Source organism: Abrus precatorius, unplaced genomic scaffold (assembly GCF_003935025.1).
Source record: "Abrus precatorius isolate BTA unplaced genomic scaffold, Abrus_2018 Scaffold8, whole genome shotgun sequence".
NCBI classification, from domain to species: Eukaryota; Viridiplantae; Streptophyta; class Magnoliopsida; order Fabales; family Fabaceae; genus Abrus; species Abrus precatorius.
In genome coordinates, this window is record NW_020874428.1 from 25,992,588 (window position 1) to 26,010,071 (window position 17,484).

General features: G+C 33.5%; 2 protein-coding genes and 1 non-coding gene across 3 annotated transcripts; 1 reads left to right on the forward strand and 2 right to left on the reverse strand.

The window, feature by feature from the left end:
* The first annotated feature begins 121 nt into the window (after positions 1-121).
* On the forward strand, positions 122-2,703 carry LOC113874106 (4-hydroxyphenylpyruvate dioxygenase). The gene is made up of 2 exons (XM_027512323.1): positions 122-1,519; positions 2,272-2,703. The coding sequence occupies exons 1-2, from the start codon at positions 210-212 to the stop codon at positions 2,441-2,443; spliced, it is 1,482 nt and encodes a 493-aa protein (XP_027368124.1). The 5' UTR covers positions 122-209; the 3' UTR covers positions 2,444-2,703.
* Positions 2,704-3,078: 375 nt separating this feature from the next.
* TRNAE-UUC lies at positions 3,079-3,150 on the reverse strand. The gene has a single exon. It is a non-coding gene; the product is annotated as a tRNA-Glu (tRNA).
* Positions 3,151-10,200: 7,050 nt separating this feature from the next.
* On the reverse strand, positions 10,201-15,676 carry LOC113845925 (putative methyltransferase NSUN6). Its single transcript, XM_027473634.1, has 12 exons — positions 15,426-15,676; positions 15,033-15,333; positions 14,777-14,924; positions 14,342-14,479; positions 13,834-13,896; positions 13,547-13,668; positions 13,019-13,256; positions 12,181-12,392; positions 11,570-11,670; positions 11,279-11,360; positions 10,960-11,021; positions 10,201-10,772 (listed from the first exon to the last, which is right to left on the reverse strand). The coding sequence occupies exons 1-12, from the start codon at positions 15,626-15,628 to the stop codon at positions 10,658-10,660; spliced, it is 1,785 nt and encodes a 594-aa protein (XP_027329435.1). The 5' UTR covers positions 15,629-15,676; the 3' UTR covers positions 10,201-10,657.
* Between the last annotated feature and the right edge of the window lie 1,808 nt (positions 15,677-17,484).

Genomic DNA, 17,484 nt, shown 5'->3' on the forward strand with positions numbered 1-17,484 from the left:
TTTAAAAAGTTAAAGGTGATCCAAATGCATGTATAAATTAATGGAATAACGTATTTGTATTAATTAGAATATATTGTTTGAATATTAAAAGGGGATAATTTGGTTCGTCTACGAGAATCCAGGTCATTTTTCCCGTGCTCGTCTTTCAAAGTTATCTACAATTAAATAAACTTCTTCGTCCTCATCCACCCACTCACTCGCTTATCTTCATGCCCAACGCAACGTACATATACAGTTGCAATCCGGAACAGCACGCTGCCACTCCATCACTCAGCGTATCATCATCCAATCACGTCCCGCCACGCGTCACCCCTTCCCAACTCCCATCACTGCTACATAACAAGAACACCATCACCACCAAGCATTCACCACTACAGAATACCATGGGTAACGAAACTCAAACCCAAACCCAAACCCAAACCGGGTTCAAGCTCGTTGGTTACAAAAACTTCGTCCGAACTAATCCTAAATCAGACCGGTTCAAGGTGAACCGGTTTCATCACGTCGAGTTCTGGTGCACCGACGCCACCAACGCCGCGCGCCGCTTCTCTTGGGGCCTCGGCATGCCTATCGTTGCAAAATCCGATCTCTCCACCGGAAACCTAACTCATGCCTCTTACCTTCTCCGCTCCGGCGACCTCTCCTTCCTCTTCTCCGCGCCTTACTCTCCCTCCATCTCCGCCTCCACCGCCGCCATTCCCACCTTCGACGCCTCCGCCTGCCACTCCTTCTCCGCCAAACACGGCTTCGCCGTCCGCGCTGTCGCCGTCGAGGTCGCCGACGCCGAAATCGCCTTCGCCACCAGCGTCGCGCACGGCGCCCTTCCGGCGTCTCCTCCGGTGGTCCTCGACAACCGCGTCGGATTAGCCGAGGTGCGCCTCTACGGCGACGCCGTTTTGCGCTACATCAGCTACAATAACCCTTCTCACACTTCGGACCCGAACCCGGGACTGTGGTTCCTTCCCGGATTCGAACCCATGGAAGAACTCTCATCGTTCCCGTCGCTGGACTGCGGTATCCGACGACTGGACCACGCCGTCGGGAACGTGCCGGAGCTAGTGCCGGTGGTGAACTACCTGAAAGGGTTCACAGGGTTCCACGAGTTCGCTGAGTTCACTGCAGAGGATGTGGGAACGAGTGAGAGCGGGTTGAACTCGTTGGTTCTGGCGAACAACGAGGAAATGGTGTTGTTTCCTTTGAATGAACCTGTTTATGGGACGAAGAGGAAGAGTCAGATTGAGACTTATTTGGAACACAACGAGGGTCCTGGGGTTCAGCATCTTGCTCTGGTTTCTGATGATATTTTCAACACTCTCAGAGAGATGAGAAAGCGAAGTTGTGTGGGTGGCTTTGAGTTTATGCCTTCTCCACCTCCTACCTATTATGCCAATCTCAAGAATCGTGCTGCTGATGTTTTGACTGATCAACAGATTAAGGAATGTGAGGAACTTGGCATTTTGGTTGATAAAGATGATCAAGGAACACTTCTTCAGATTTTCACTAAGCCTGTTGGAGACAGGTCTTTTCTTTTCTTTGCTTTTTCTTTTTATGCGTTTTGTTAATATTAACTTTAAGCTTGTTTTAAGTTATTAAAATAAAATATTTTATTATAAAAATCTATTTTTTATTTAAAATCATATTTATATACTGGTGATAGATGAAATCTTCCATTCCAATACTTTATTTAATCATTAGTTAATAATTGGCAACAATTTGATTAACTGTTTTTGGGTTTTGAAGTATGATTGGATCTGATGTTAAAGGAGACACAATGGGGATGAAGTAGAATAGAATAGAAAAGAATGAAATAATGCAATTGCTACAAACAATCCAACCAATGGAATCTAGTATTATTTGTTTCTTTTCTTTAGTCTAAAAATAGCCTTTTAACAAAGGGAGAAATTCGGTTGATTTGATGCTTTCATGCAAGTTAAGTGTCCCTTTGGTTTGAAGTTGTGATACGAGCATAAATCAATTTAAATCACACATGTTTATTGAAAAGTGTGTTTTATTAAAAAAAAAAAGTGAAAGAATTGATTTTGTAATCTTAAAACAAATAAGCCCCAAGTTATTCAATTGTTGCTTTACATATCTGTTAGTCCTTGTCGTTTTACACATGGATTGTGTTTTTATGTCCTTTCTTTGTCATCCTGTTCTGTTTGTCAATTAGATAGCTATTTGTGCTGTTTTGTTTGAGTGTTTAAGGCTTTTGTTGGTCAATTAGTTAAATGTGGTTTGCATTGATTAGTTCTTATTGTGTTAAATGAGCAGGCCAACCATATTTATAGAGATAATTCAGAGAATTGGATGCATGCATAAGGATGAGGAAGGGAAGGTGTACCAAAAGGGTGGATGTGGTGGTTTTGGGAAAGGCAACTTCTCTGAGCTTTTCAAATCCATTGAAGAATATGAGAAGACTTTGGAAAGCAGAAGAACTGCATGATCCCATGTTTAGTGTGGTGCTTTATCACCTTGTACTCGAAGCCACCCTTCATTTAAATTACTAATGAGGAATTGATGGCACAGAGGGTGTGTTTGTATTATCTATCTATAATAATAGAATTGGAACGATAGTCCTCCCTTATACGAGTTGTTCTTTTTTCTTTCTTTTTTATGACGAATACGTTGCAACCTCAAAACCTGCGAACCATATGACAATAGGGTGGTTTCTTGCTATTTAACATTTTTTAGGAAAAAAGTTATATTCAACAATCGCTCCATATAACAAAAAAAAAAAAACCACATTAGGATACGTTCATGCGCACCAAACTGAAATTTGATGCAATTTAATGGGCAATAAACAAGAATCCTGAGTAAACTTTCTTGATGTAGTGATTATTTATCGTTTCAGAAGTTTTTTCTGACAAAATGATAAGGAATTTGGCTTAAAATTTTTGCATGGCTCAAATACGATTTTGTGGTGAATCCTATTTTTCATGCAAAGGAAGATGAATAGAAGCTAAATATATAACAAATGATCCAATAAAACTCAAACTTCCATTGGATTGCAAAGCCACGTTCCTTTGGATGAATTCTCATCAGCAGAGAAATAAATTTCCCAAAAATAGTTAAAAGTATTTCCGTTGCCGGGAATCGAACCCGGGTCTCCTGGGTGAAAGCCAGATATCCTAACCGCTGGACGACAACGGAGTTCTGCTAAGGAGTTGAACAAATTGCTACTTATAAGTTTGGTAAATTTGCATCTGTACGTTTAAGAACAAGAAGTGTGATTTCTATTCTCATATCTAAATTTATTTTTAAAAAATTATTTGCATGTGCACAGAAAAAAAATGAAAATCTTGAAGCTCACAAAGCTAGTGAAATATTTCTCACAAAACTCTCCAAATCACAGGAAAATTCTCTTTAACGTTGAGCGTCGTAATTAATCACCGAGTGGAATAATATCCAATTTTCACGGCATGATTTTGTTAATTAATAAGTAGTTTGCACGATTCAAAACACTAAATGACTCAAAACCAGGAACAATTTTTTATTTTTCCTTTTCGTGTGATATATAGCCACTACTGTTGTTTATGCTCCAGAAATAGGCTAAAAAACACTTTATCAATTTGATAATCAACTCGTTGTTCCCATCCATGGTATCTTTTATATCAAATCAATTGATTTAAAGCATAAAAGGACAATAAATCACGAGAGGTATATAATGCTCAAAGATGTTTGTTAAAAGAAAACTATGTGTGGACTCTATCAATTTTTCTAATAGTTTGTGTATCAGCCTTGCTTTCTCCATTCAAATAAATAAATTTTTATGGTGAATAAAAAAGTAAATTTATTTTTATTTATGAATTTCATAATAGAATAAAAATAAAAATTTACAGTTTCTTCTTATATAAGTTTTATAAAATTCCAAAAGGAGTTAAAACTTCCAAGAGAATAAATTTAAAACTTTGATGTAATTAAATAAACTTAACTTTATTTCTAGCAAATTATTTAGTTCATTTTGAATACATAAAAAAATTTAAAATCTCCACCAAAAACGATTTCAAATTATTTGTTACAACGAAATTGACATAAGTATCATAAATTTTAAAATATAACATTGAAAATTATTTACAAAATTTAATTACCATAAAATACAATTAGGATAAAATAATACAATTTTTCAAATAGTCCTAATTTCTACAGAGCAGTCTTCCTTTCAATACTTTTGGATTATCTTTATCTCTTCACTTTTGTTACCTAAAAAAATATTAGTAAGAGTGAGTATCTTTCGTCCCATTAAATCTCTTGTTTGACATAAGCAAGATAATCACATATATGTGTGTGTGTATATATATATATATATATACTAAAAATATTACTTAACATGAATAGAATTAATAATGACATTCGAATCATCCAATTCGTCATCACAAAGAAGTACACACCAGACAAACAGTCAATCATATTTACCATTGTTATAACATGTGTCTTTATACTAAGTTGCACGTAATAATGCATGTATTATACCACGTCAATCAATATGTCACAATACATATGTTCTAATCGCATCCGTCGATGTATTACAACACAAATATCATAACAACATCAACTAATATATTACAATGCATATATTATAATCATACAATTTCTGTACTACTTTATATACATCACACTTTCACATTTATTTCACTTTCATATTCAATGTCCCTGAGATCCCTTGAGGGCTTCACAGCTTAGATACACGTGTGCTCCCCGGGCTCTTTTTAGCAAATGTATAGTCAGGAGTCTCGTCAAGAAATGAGTGTGTGGCCTATGAATGCTTTCACTTCCATCAAATCAATATGCACTCGTTCACACTTACCATTCACCAACCTCATTTCTCTAAGATTTCTCAAATCTTCTTCGGACTCTATACCCCTAGTGTATCTCTATAGCTATCTAAACTTACCGTCAACATTTCTCATTCTTTTTCACACCCTTTTTATAGGGTAATGTGTCATAATACATGAGTCTTGACCACATAACTTGGTGTATTACAATACATATATTATGAGAACACCATTTGGTCGTATCACAATATCTGTATTGCAATCACATCCATTCATTTATTTTGACTCCCGTATTACAATTACTTTTCTCATAATTCCACCATCATGTCACATCACATAGAAAACCTTTTCTTTATTAAAGAACAGTCAAACACTTGTATTAATAACATAGTTTCACTCATTTGATATACCTCAACTATCAAACAACATCCATAATAAGTATATCATCAACAAACATTCATTCAACACAGACAATCCCCAAACAAATCTATACATCAAACAAATTAATACAATATGCCAGAGATCGGACATCTTCAGGCTCAGCCCAATCATATAATTTAGCATACCCATTCTCTTAGTGATAATAAAGTCGTCTATCTTAAAGTTTTACATAATCCATTATTAACAACATGCTCACTATTCTAAAAACATCAAATCACCACTCTTAACCACTTTCAAGGAATATTTGTTTCAGAAAATCATAATATTTCTCAAAGATAGTTTTATTTAGAGTTTTTACTACAAGTTATATTTAGATAGTTATGAAAATAAGTTTTTTCAATTCAGGCTACCCAAGAGAAGTTAGGGTTTGGGACTTACTCCTCTTACCTCAAATGAAGACCCAACACGCTGTAATAGCAAAACACGTTCTCCACACAGTGCTTTGCCCCTAAAACATGAGAAATCTCCATGAGAACCTAAGAAAACAGAGGAAGAGATGCAATACCAAAATCCTAGCTCATAAAACATACCTCTAAACGTCTCAAATACCACCTCAACTTTCAATCTTACTCACAAATGGTTTTAAAGACAATTTAATCGGTTGGATAGGGTTTTGAGTCAAGAGAATCGAAGAGATTTCAAAGGAAGGAATGAGAAATGAATTTTTTGAACCCTAACTCCTTCAAATATCCCTCTGATCGCGACAATCTCGATACAACAAGATATTCTCGTTGCAGCGACTCTCCCTCTCGCTACAGACAAAATCTTAGAGGAATCTGCACTCTAATTTCTGCAGAATCTCGCTACAACGAGATCCTCTCGGTACAACGAGACTGCACCTAGAAATGCATCTCTCACTGTCGTTCTCTCGTTGCAGTGAGAGCGCGACTGTTTCACTCCCTTCTCCCAATACCTTTTCGCTACAACGAGAATACTCTCCGTACAGCGAGACTGCCCTGCAGTTCACCCTCATCCTATTTTTCTAATCAACTTCAGTCAATCCAAGTCAACACTCACATATATTTATTTATACACACTCCCACGTTGCCAACATAAATCAATATAACATACAATTAGCAATACACATATTTATATTAACAATCAATTTATTATTACCAAATTCAGGGTGTTACAGTATGCACTCTGACAAGGAACAAAATTTAGAGAAACCAGGATAAAATTTTATGCATCAGGGCATGTAACTATATGAAGTATGAAGATGAATCAATATAATGGCGCTAAAATGTATAAGGAAATAGGAAATTCTGAATGTATTAGATCCAAATTGAACATAGGGACATAGGAATGGGTAGAATTGAATTAAACATGATATTAGAATATTCGTACTATGTTTACATTCAAGTAGACGAAATAAAAATCTATATATATGCCTATTTTAGTGTCAAAGTTTATATATAGTCTTTATTTATTTAAAGAACATCTTAAAATAATATCACTCCACATGTAAAATTTGTAGACGAGTCTTTATTCATTTTTGAAATATTTTAAAATAAAAAAAGCATTTAAAAATGTTCAATTTTTTCAGTTCAAACAATCGAATCTATCAATTTGATCTAATTTTAAAAATTATGACAAATACTATTTTTATTTTAAAAAATTTTAAAATAGATAATATAACTATTTTCAAAGATATAAAAATTGAAAATAAAATTATTAAGAAAGAACATACATTTAATCCGTTCGTTATTATTTTTAAGGAGTTTATTTATATTAAAATAAACCTAAATATGAAGGAGGGTTTTATTTTTCAAAACACATGTTTTAAGTAAACATTCTTTATTATACAAGGTAAAGATTAGTATTCATCTTTAAAGTATTAGTTAAAGAATTAAAATTAATCATTTTAATTAAAAATTATCATTAATATTTTTTTAGTATATTTTTTAAAGTATCTTAATGTGATTTTTAATAAAACTTTCTTATTTGATGAATTCGTTCAAATGTGGAATTAAATCACTCTTAGCATGTTAAAGAAACACAGGTATTTATTGAAGATGTAATACTTCTGTTGATACCATGTATAAGATATTGATTAAGAAACTCAGAATATAGTTCAATAAAATTTATATGCGTTTGGTTTTCATTTGAGGAAGCATTTCTCCAAAACCAAATACCCATAGAAAGAGCAAAGATATAAAAAACGTGCATAGGTCACGAGTGGGATTGCTCGAAAATGACAACCAAACATAAGTTGCACCAAATTAAGGTGGCCAAAAGAACAACACGTAACACAATGTTTTAGTAAATGGTGCAATCAAAATCCCACCATGGCATAACAATTAGCAAGACCACAACCACACACTCTCTATGTGCCTACATTCTAGAAAATTTTGGCAAATATTATTAGAGGCATCCTTTGGTTTGCCTTCTCCATCGATAGCAATGAAAGCCGTGAAACACGAAACCTTTCAACATATGCCTCTTGTCACTTCCTGTGACTGATCAATGCCGTATTCTAGTAGATAAGCACATTTACCCTTTTAGAACCTTCTTATCTTTTCTCATTATCCCCTTCTTAAATTGTATTAGCATTTGATCCCGCAATATTAGGTAAATGTAATTTTCATGACGTGACATGGCTCCTTTTACCGCTTATGTTTGTATATATATTATGCCTGTGTGTGTACCATATAATATATCCTTTCAAAATATGCAAGATAACCCTTCTCATTTTGTTTGCCACTTGGTTGCCTCATTTCCCATTTCCCTTAAACTTGTTTTCGTATCTAGCTCTATTATGGCCTCTAACGACAACAATGATATTAGCTTAGTAGAAATGGATTTGGAGGTCTTTGAAATTGATGGAGCTCTCCTAAGAGAATTGCTAGAAGAAGAAGAAGAGGGTAAGGGTGACAATGATCATGCTAAAGTAGAATCCTTAAAAGAAAACAACGCTAATCGTGACATGATGGATAGGGAGCAACAGCAGCAGCAGCAAAATTGTTTGGAGAAGTATGAGTGCCATTCCACTCACCATGACTTTGAGTGGCTGAGTGTAATGGACATGATGGAACCAACTAATGCACTAAATGATGTGAGGATGAATTGTTTTTCAGATGACATTGTTGGGATGGTAGATTTTGGTTATGCTAATGAAGAATTTTACTCTCAAATTTGTGATGGGATTGGCTCTAATGAGGCGAGTTACGGTTATTTGTGGGAAGATTATGATATTTAGATGCATATATATCAAAGCTTAGCTATTAGAATGATGAAAAGGGAGGGGAACAAATTGCAAAAGTAATTGAGCGTGAATGAATATGGTTAATAAAATAAAGGGCATATGAGCAGGACTAGCTGTGTAACTGTTATTCTGAATGCTGTTTAGTTCTGTATATTAAAACATAAGTGAAAGAAAAAGACATATTAATTAGTTTAAAGAGTCGGTTTCCAAATTATTTGCAGCTTGTCGAAATTAACTATGCATTTAAAATATCCTAATTGTTCTCTCTTTCATTCTATTATTTTCATGATAAATAGGAAGTAAGATTAGTGCTTAGAAAGAAATCATAGCATACTCATTGGATGGGAAAAAAGAAATCATAGCATACCAATTGTGTTTAGCAGCATGAGAGTGTAACATATATAGCCAGCTTTTCGGTGAATCCGGAAATCCACCACCAAGAAAACTTAATGCAATGGACCTTGCCTTTGATGCCTCATTTCGGACAATAAAATCCATTACAATCCTGTTCAGCTATGAGCAATTGATAATATTGATTATTACATGATTAGTCAATTACATCATTACATGGTTGGATACATGCCCTTTATGTGAATTTATTAGTTGTTTTGAAGTTTTAAATCTTTAAAGTTTATCTTGCTATTTAAAAGGATTAATATTTAGTTCACATTACTTATGTTTTACACCCATTTACATTTTATTTGAAGTGACAAATCATTTATTCTTTTAAATCAGTTTAATTAATTTAGTTGCAAAACATAAATTATGTGTAAAATTGATTGTTTTGCGATGCATTACAATTTCCTTTTTATTCCATCTTCTCCTTTCCTATGTAGGCTTATAATGAGATATATTTTTTTTAACATATGAATGTCAAGTCATCTGACCTGACCAAGAGAGAAGAGAAAAAGAAAATTAGTAGACATTCTTGAAATGTCATTTCTAGAGAAATACAAGAATAAAAAAGAAAGAACAATAGATATGAAGAAAGATGTGATTTGATAAGGGAGAAGTAGAGATAGATAAAGAGTATTAAATGAGTGTTAACACTACTTAAGAGTTTATAAATCAAAGTTAAAGAAAAAAGAAAATTGACCAAGAAAAAAAAAAGAAAAAGATGTGTTCAATGAGTGTAAATAAAATAATAATAATACAAATTGATTACATTATCAACATTCTTTTCTTATTTAAAACAATGATTTGTTAGATATAGGAATTTTTATTATTTCTTTTATTATTTTCTTATTTACCTGTTCCATTTTTTCACTTGTAACAAAAAAATTTCCCATAATGTACTGTTGTTATAAAAGCCGATCTTGATTGGTTAATCGAACCGTGAACCTATTAGAGTCTTGAAGACGACCCCATTGTCAGCATTTTTTTTTTCTAATTCTTGCGTAATTCGTTCAGCATTTTTTCTTCTAATTTTTTCGTAATAAAGAGAAGCTTCAACTACTATTTAGGTATATGTATATAGTTCAATCATGCTTGGAAATGCAAATCAGATTCCTTATTAATTAATGATCAATACGTCTTTTAAAACTTAGCCAACTTTGATTGTCGATGGTCCTAACCTATTTCTCCACGCAAAGTACAAACTCTACTCACAAATTGAGACAGGTATCAAGCCACGTGTTTATTTTCTTTTTGTGTATAAACAGGACAGGAAGTTGCTTCAGGCTACTTAGGTGAGTTATAAAAACTCGCGATATATATATATATATTTGTCACAAAAACAATGATAATAAGGCTTGGGAATGGGGCAATTATATTTGTATTCTTCATATCTTAATAATGTAGGAGCTTCAAATAGGAGCTTCAACTAGGGGCTACAATAAGTGCGCTAAAATGTTTAAACTATCACATGCGTACGGGACGCATTCACTGCAGTGACTTCACCGCTCCATAAGATCACCAAAACCATAATATTTTGGAAGCAGACTCGAGCCTAACCTAAAGTATCTTAAACAACTACTTCTCTCTTCCATAAGGTAAAACCCGAAGTTACAAGTAAATTACCTCAAATTAAACAAATTCGCTGTTCGTCTAGATTATAACATGAATATGAAACAGTCATACATACTCATGCTTTCGTAATTCATTAATGTACTTTTCAAATGGACATATGCGAAGCTCCCAGATTGTCGTTAGAAGCCAATCATAAAAAACTCTAATGGCTTCCTTCAGTGGCAATCATGAAGTAAACATAGATCCAAGCTAACCATCTCTCGAATAGCTGTCAGGTATCTTTAGACCCGACAAGAAATTTGGCGATGAAAAATCCAATTGTATCAAGGGGAGATGATGGATCAAACCTCTGAACAAGGTCTTCTTCCCCAGGTCGTAACCACTCCCTGTATAATAAATAAGACATGACGATGTGAAATTAAAATTTGGCATAGAAACTTTTTTTTTCCTGATAAAAACAAATGCAAGGTATTTCCCTACTAAACAGAGACAGATGTGTGTGTGTGTGTGTGTGTGTGAGAGAGAGAGAGAGAGAGTGATGCTTAATCACGGACAAATGGATGAAGGTCTTACTCTACATATCCATCAGGAAATTCGCAGCTACCAACTAGACCCGGTCCTCCAACTCTGGGGTGCTGAAATAAATCAACTAGCAAATATGAACGACTCAACAAGTGAAATAGCAATTCATTACAGACAAACTCATCAAAATTTGTTTGTACTAAAATATTTTCCTATCTTATAAGACCATTTAAGAAGAATCATCCTTTAGTTAATTACATATATAAATCCATTTTTAAAAGATAATAATCCGGCCTTAGAATTATAAAAGCCTTATCAATTGCGAAAAATAAAATAGAAAATTGAGACGGCAAAAGAATCAGCACCAAACCTGTGGGGCCAATGATAGATATTTGTATTTATCCAAAGCATATCGAACTAATGCTTCATTCTCACCAGGATTAATCGTACAACTATTGAAAGATAATAACATCAACAGATCAGTTTTACAGAAACATGTCACAAATAAAATGTGGTAAAAAAAAAAAAAACTTCAGAAGAGCATCCATACATAACATAATGGTTAGAGCAGCAAGGGCACAAAACAAACTTCATGATAAACTTGTGACAATAAGGTTAAGCATGTAGACAGAAACGTGATCCACAAAATGTGCATCCTTACGTGGAATAGACAATTACTCCTCCAGGTCGAACTAATTGAACAGCCTGGTCAAACATCCTTCTCTGGTATTTTGCATGGTTTCTTAAAGATTCAACTGTTTCCTGCCAAAAAATAATGCATTGCATGTTTACTTCTCTTTCCTTTAAAATAAAATTTCTTATTTGTGTTTAGATTTATTTTTTGCTAAAAAAGACCAATGAAAACTAACTTAGCAACCCAGACACATATGAAGATTACACCATACCGCCCAATCTTATAATTCACGCTGATTGACCAACTTCACAAATTATACTACTTTACAGGCAACTAGGGTGAATTTTACCATAGAAGTTTTTTTTCCCAATTACATAGTGAAATAACCATTAATTCTACATATTCCTATATTTGAGGTAAACGTTATGATATCCACATATTAAAACAGAATTTAGTGGTAGATATCGTGATATAAGTCCAGCATAGAAAATGAGGACACAGCTTCACTTTAAGGTAATCCAGTCCCCATATCCTCTCTATATTTGCACCAATAAATATAAATTTAGTCTTGAGTGTGTTGCGCAGGTGTAAATTCAAATAAATGCAGGATAAATTTCAATCAACAGATCCACTTCTACCTCTCCAGCAAATAATCGAGGCCTTAAACCAAGGGCAGAACAGGGAGCATCAAGAAGAACTCTATCAAAACTGTCAGGAGAAAAACCTTTTGAACTATCAACCCTACCACCCACACGCTGATTTCTTCCAGGTCCATTTCGTGCTCTTCGCATGGTCTTCCGGATGTCAGCTTTGCTGACATAAGCTTTTCCATTTGTCTTTTCACCGTTACCTTAAAATTATTTAAAAAATGACTTGTAAAAATGTTGACAGAGAAATACTTCTCATGTCTATGACAAATATAAAACAGGAAGTGCCAAACCATAGAAAAGAAGAAATCAGCCAACAGAATACAATAAACCTAATCACAAAATGTTTTAAGTCTACTTCTTATGTCTCAGCAAGCACAATATCTAACATCATTGTTCAGTTTTCAGATGATTTTCTAACACTAAATGATATTTTGATGACAATGAGGCTATATGTCAACCTTCAAGAAACCAATAACATTAGTGCAAGTAAGTTAACCATGGGTAAAACACAAACAACTTGCAACTCAGACAAATGTGCATCACAGTTTTCTCTTTTCAGCTGAATCTTTTTTCTTTTATCTTAAAAATATAACAATAAGTTTCTCCAATGTTTGCATTTAGCAAATAAGACTATCAATGAAAAGCAGAAAGTTAGACAATAAGAGCGTGTATAATTTCAACATAAGCAAGTGATTCAAAGTATAATTCCAGTCACTACTGCACTCGATAGTATAATGTAAGCATAGAGGACCTGATTATGCTTTCAATCATGTGTAAAATAATAGCATCCCAGCAAGTAGCAAATAAAGGCAAAGAACTTACCTACCATTTTCCTCCAGAGTCACAGATTTTAATCCTTCTGTCACAAGGGGTAACATTCTTTCTACTTGCAAATTTGGTGAATCAACAGCTTGATTTGTCACATCATTTTTGGCATTACTACGGCATGGGTCAGTAAATGCATCAACATCATTTCTTCGACAAACAGATTTAAGAGCATCTAATTTAAATGTCTTTATACAACTCAAGCCCATTTCAGCTGCCAATTTTTGAATATCCAGCACCTAGACAATCATCAAAATTTAATATGTTAACCATTAATTTCTTACAAATCTACAAGATTCATACCATTAATTTATCACAATCATAAGAAACAAAACCAATATTCTGTATCTCAAAAACAGGTTACAGAAAGCTGGCAAACAATGAAACTTTAGAAAAATAAGTCCAAAAAAATAGAACAAGTTAATGCGAGTAAAACTATAATTCCACAACATCCAGTCACTGCAATATACTTGAGTTCAAACAAGCAAATAGGAATAGCAAGCATTTTACTAGAGTTAAGAATTCCCACCTTATTATGAGATCTATCTGTTGCAATGATCTCTCCTTCATCCTTCATAAGTATTGCAATTGCAGTTGTTTTCCCCCCAGGTGCAGCACACATGTCTAGTATCCGCTCACCCATTTTTGGATCTGAATATAAAAAATAAATCTATATAAAAAATTTATTTAAGACAAAAAAAAGCCTAGAGGTGAAAGGATAAAGAATTCTCAAAATAAAAACAAAACCGAGAACAGCATGAGCATGCAAATCACTCCAAGGGAAGAAAATCAGAAATGAGATGGTAATTTACGTACCTAGAGCATGAGCAGCAATGATGCTTGGCAGATTTTGAAGAAATATTTCCCCCTCAAGCACATCTGGAAAACCAAAAAAGAAAAAAAAATAATACATCACCTACACACATGCATTCAAAGCCACATATTTTATAAAACTACTACATTTCACTGAAATAATGATATATATACTAATAAGAAATAAAAGCAAAAATGAATATACGATAAGAGGCATTAATTGTATATTAAACTGCTGCACCGTTAAAAAATGAGACACAAAAACATAAATTATGAATCGTGAAGTGATAAAGGAAAGACTACAATAATCAATATTTCCAAAAACAAACACAATATTGCATATGAATCATAGATGAAATATACTATGGAAAGAATGAATTTCATATAATCTGTCCTTCATATCCACACCAAATCAAATTACAATTCTTGAAGAGATAAAAGAAGAGTAAAGCAATCAATATTGCCAGAAACAACAATACAATAGTGCATATGAATAAGAGATGAAATTTACTGTGAAAAGAATGAAGTTCATATACTCTATCCTTCATATCCACACCAACTCCTTCAGAAACTCGGAACATTCCAGCCCTTGACATCATTGCTGTCCCTTGCCCAATATAAAGGCCATGTCGTTCAACATAATAAGGATCTGTAAAATAAAGAATATGCAAAATCCTATCAACCATATTCCAAAAAGTTTATTTCAGTGGAAAACAATCATCCCAAAAAACAACGCATCCATGACATAATTTCTAAAAAGAACCCACTTATGTCTTACTATTTCAAACTCTATATTGTTAATTAAAATAAAGTTTACTATGTCTCTTTGAAAACAAAATTTCATCTCCTTAGTGGTTACACAGTTACACTTACATCCGCCTATAGTTTTCAGGCTAAGCAATTTCGTACTAGAGTGCAAGAATTCAGACACAAATACACTAGCTACCTAACTGCGACCCTTGGAGAACAGTGCCACGTGTCATGCCAATACTCCATCCCCCATCAGCACCCTGCTGCTCCACAGCAACCGAAACAGCGACTGTATCTCCTTTCTCAACATGAGCGCTGCAAGCCATTACACCAGGAACATACACCTAAATTCAAAACCAACATTAGGAACCAATCAACCACCACGAATTCATCACCATAAACTTCAACCTCCCTAAAATAACCTAGAATTTTGCCAAGACGTTGTCAACTACCTGAGCACCCCGAAGAACTGCCTCAGCACACTTCCTACTAACAATAACCTCCTTCGGAATCGCATTACCGTAATCAATGCAGTGCGGTCCCGAACCCCAAACAAACAACACATAATCAAGTCCAGGAATCTGACACTTGGACAAAGGACCAGCATCACCATCCAAACGTTCCTTCAAAGGATTCACCTCATTGCTATCACCGTTCGACGACTCCTTCACAAGCAATCGAAGCTTCTCGATAACCGCATCGCTGGTTGACCTGAGCGTGTTCACACGAATGCACGAGTAACGAGAAGGTCGCCTGCGAATTCGGAGACACAAAACTCAAACAATTACACAAAACATAGGGTTCGAAAATGCAAAGAAGAGATTGGATTAGAGAGGTGTGAGAACGTTAACGCGGTGGAAATGCGAGAGAAGCGTTCGGCGCCATAAGCATTGAGGAAGTATTGATGAACTTGAGGGTTCCAGTGCAGAGTGGGGTTGAAAGAGTATCGGTTTGACGAATCAGAATGTGGCATGCTTCTCTGAACAAGGTTTGGTGTTTGCTCAAGTCTTCTGTAACTGCTAACAAACACTTCCCTCCCTTTCTTCATTCAAATCGACGGCCGCTATGAAATGCGACGGCTAGGTAACGGCCGGTTAGGTCTTCATAGGTTTCATTCTATGTAAAATGTAAATAGTCAAATGGTAAATCAACAAATTTAACTGAAAGAAACAAATTATTATTAAAAATTAAAACTCCATCCCTTAAATTTAAGACAAACAGCTATACATGTGCATATCAATTATTGACTACTTCTTATCCTCCTCATCTTGCGTTTTTTTACTTGAAATAGTTATTTATCTCTGCACCTTTGACTCAATAGTCTAAGTAATAAGAAAAATTGAAGTTGATGTTCAAGGTGTTCTTGTGCCGTGCATGAGAGTTAATTGAAACTGTGATTGAAGTAGGACAAATCAATTGGAAAACTATTGAAAGCAATGGAATCAAACTAGTATTCATAAGGATCATAATTTCGTATTTACCCATCTTACAGGAAAAAGACGAAAGCTGATGCAGATAAAATTTCTCTGTAAGGATAAAACTAGAAAAGGACTTCAAAATGCCAGCTATATATAGTAGACTCGTTCAAATACGAAAAGATAAGAGTACAAGAAAAACAAACAGAGATGTGCACTCTGCATGAACACAGTACAACCCAAATTACGTATTTAGAAACACCGTAAAAAAATCTGTGAATGTGAATTTAATGTAAAAATCATTATTTATAGTATTAAAATAAATATCTTTCTATAACTTAAAATTCATAAATATAGCATTAATATCATATTGTAGTCAATTTACCAAAGTTAATTATTCTGATATAAACAGAAAAATTTTAGTTTCTTAGTTTGCTTGAAAGTTTGCATAAATTTAAATTTCTAATAAATTCTCAATTTATATTATAAATAATGAGTCAGAAGCTAATATCTAACAAATTTAAACTAAATCTAAATATATTTTCGTCCTAATTTTCATCCAGATGCTTGAAGATAGTTGCTGGATTTTGTAATCGGAATATGTTTTAATCCTACCATAAAACTGCAATGAAAATTAACAAATATTTGAAAAAAGTGTTAACATTGTATTTTTTTTTTATAATAAATTTTAACTAATAATTAAAATATATTAAAAATTTATATTACTAATACCCCTCATATTTAATGCTGTGAAAACGTTATCTTTCTAGCATACCTAACATGGTTGCATGTTAGACATGTCACCAGGTATTAGAGATCTGGATTTGTGTGTAAGGTGTAAACAAATTTTATCCTTACCACTAATAGAATGAACATTTATTTTATATGTTGTAAATTACATAAAATTCCTTTTAAATTTTTTATTTAAATTGTAACTCTATTATATATTTTAAATTTCGGTAAAAATCAGAAATATTATAGTTAAAAATTGGAAACAATTACGATATAAAAGCATTACATTTTAAATCTAGATTCGATTCTATTATTTGAATATGCCTTTTAAATTTCTTGTTTCAATTTTAACTTAATCATGTATTTTAAAATTTGGTAAAAATTACAAATATCATATTTAAAATTTGAAAACAAGTACGACATAAAAACATTAATTTTTTAATATAGATTCGATTCTTCTGTTTAAATATGATATATAAAATTTTAAATATATATATATATACACACACACGCTCATCATGCTCTCATCATTATAAAGAAAATGGTTAGTAAATATTTGTTAAGATATATGCACCTTAAGAACAAAAATAAATGATATAACTTAATAAAAAATAATAAATATTAATGTTTTCTTTTTGCTTATAAGTCAAAGTTATTATTGTAATTATAGCCTGAACTATTACAGCAGCACCTAGTCTAAGTATATGATGCGTGGAAGGGAACATGGTTTTGGAAAGAAAAATCAATACTTTTAATG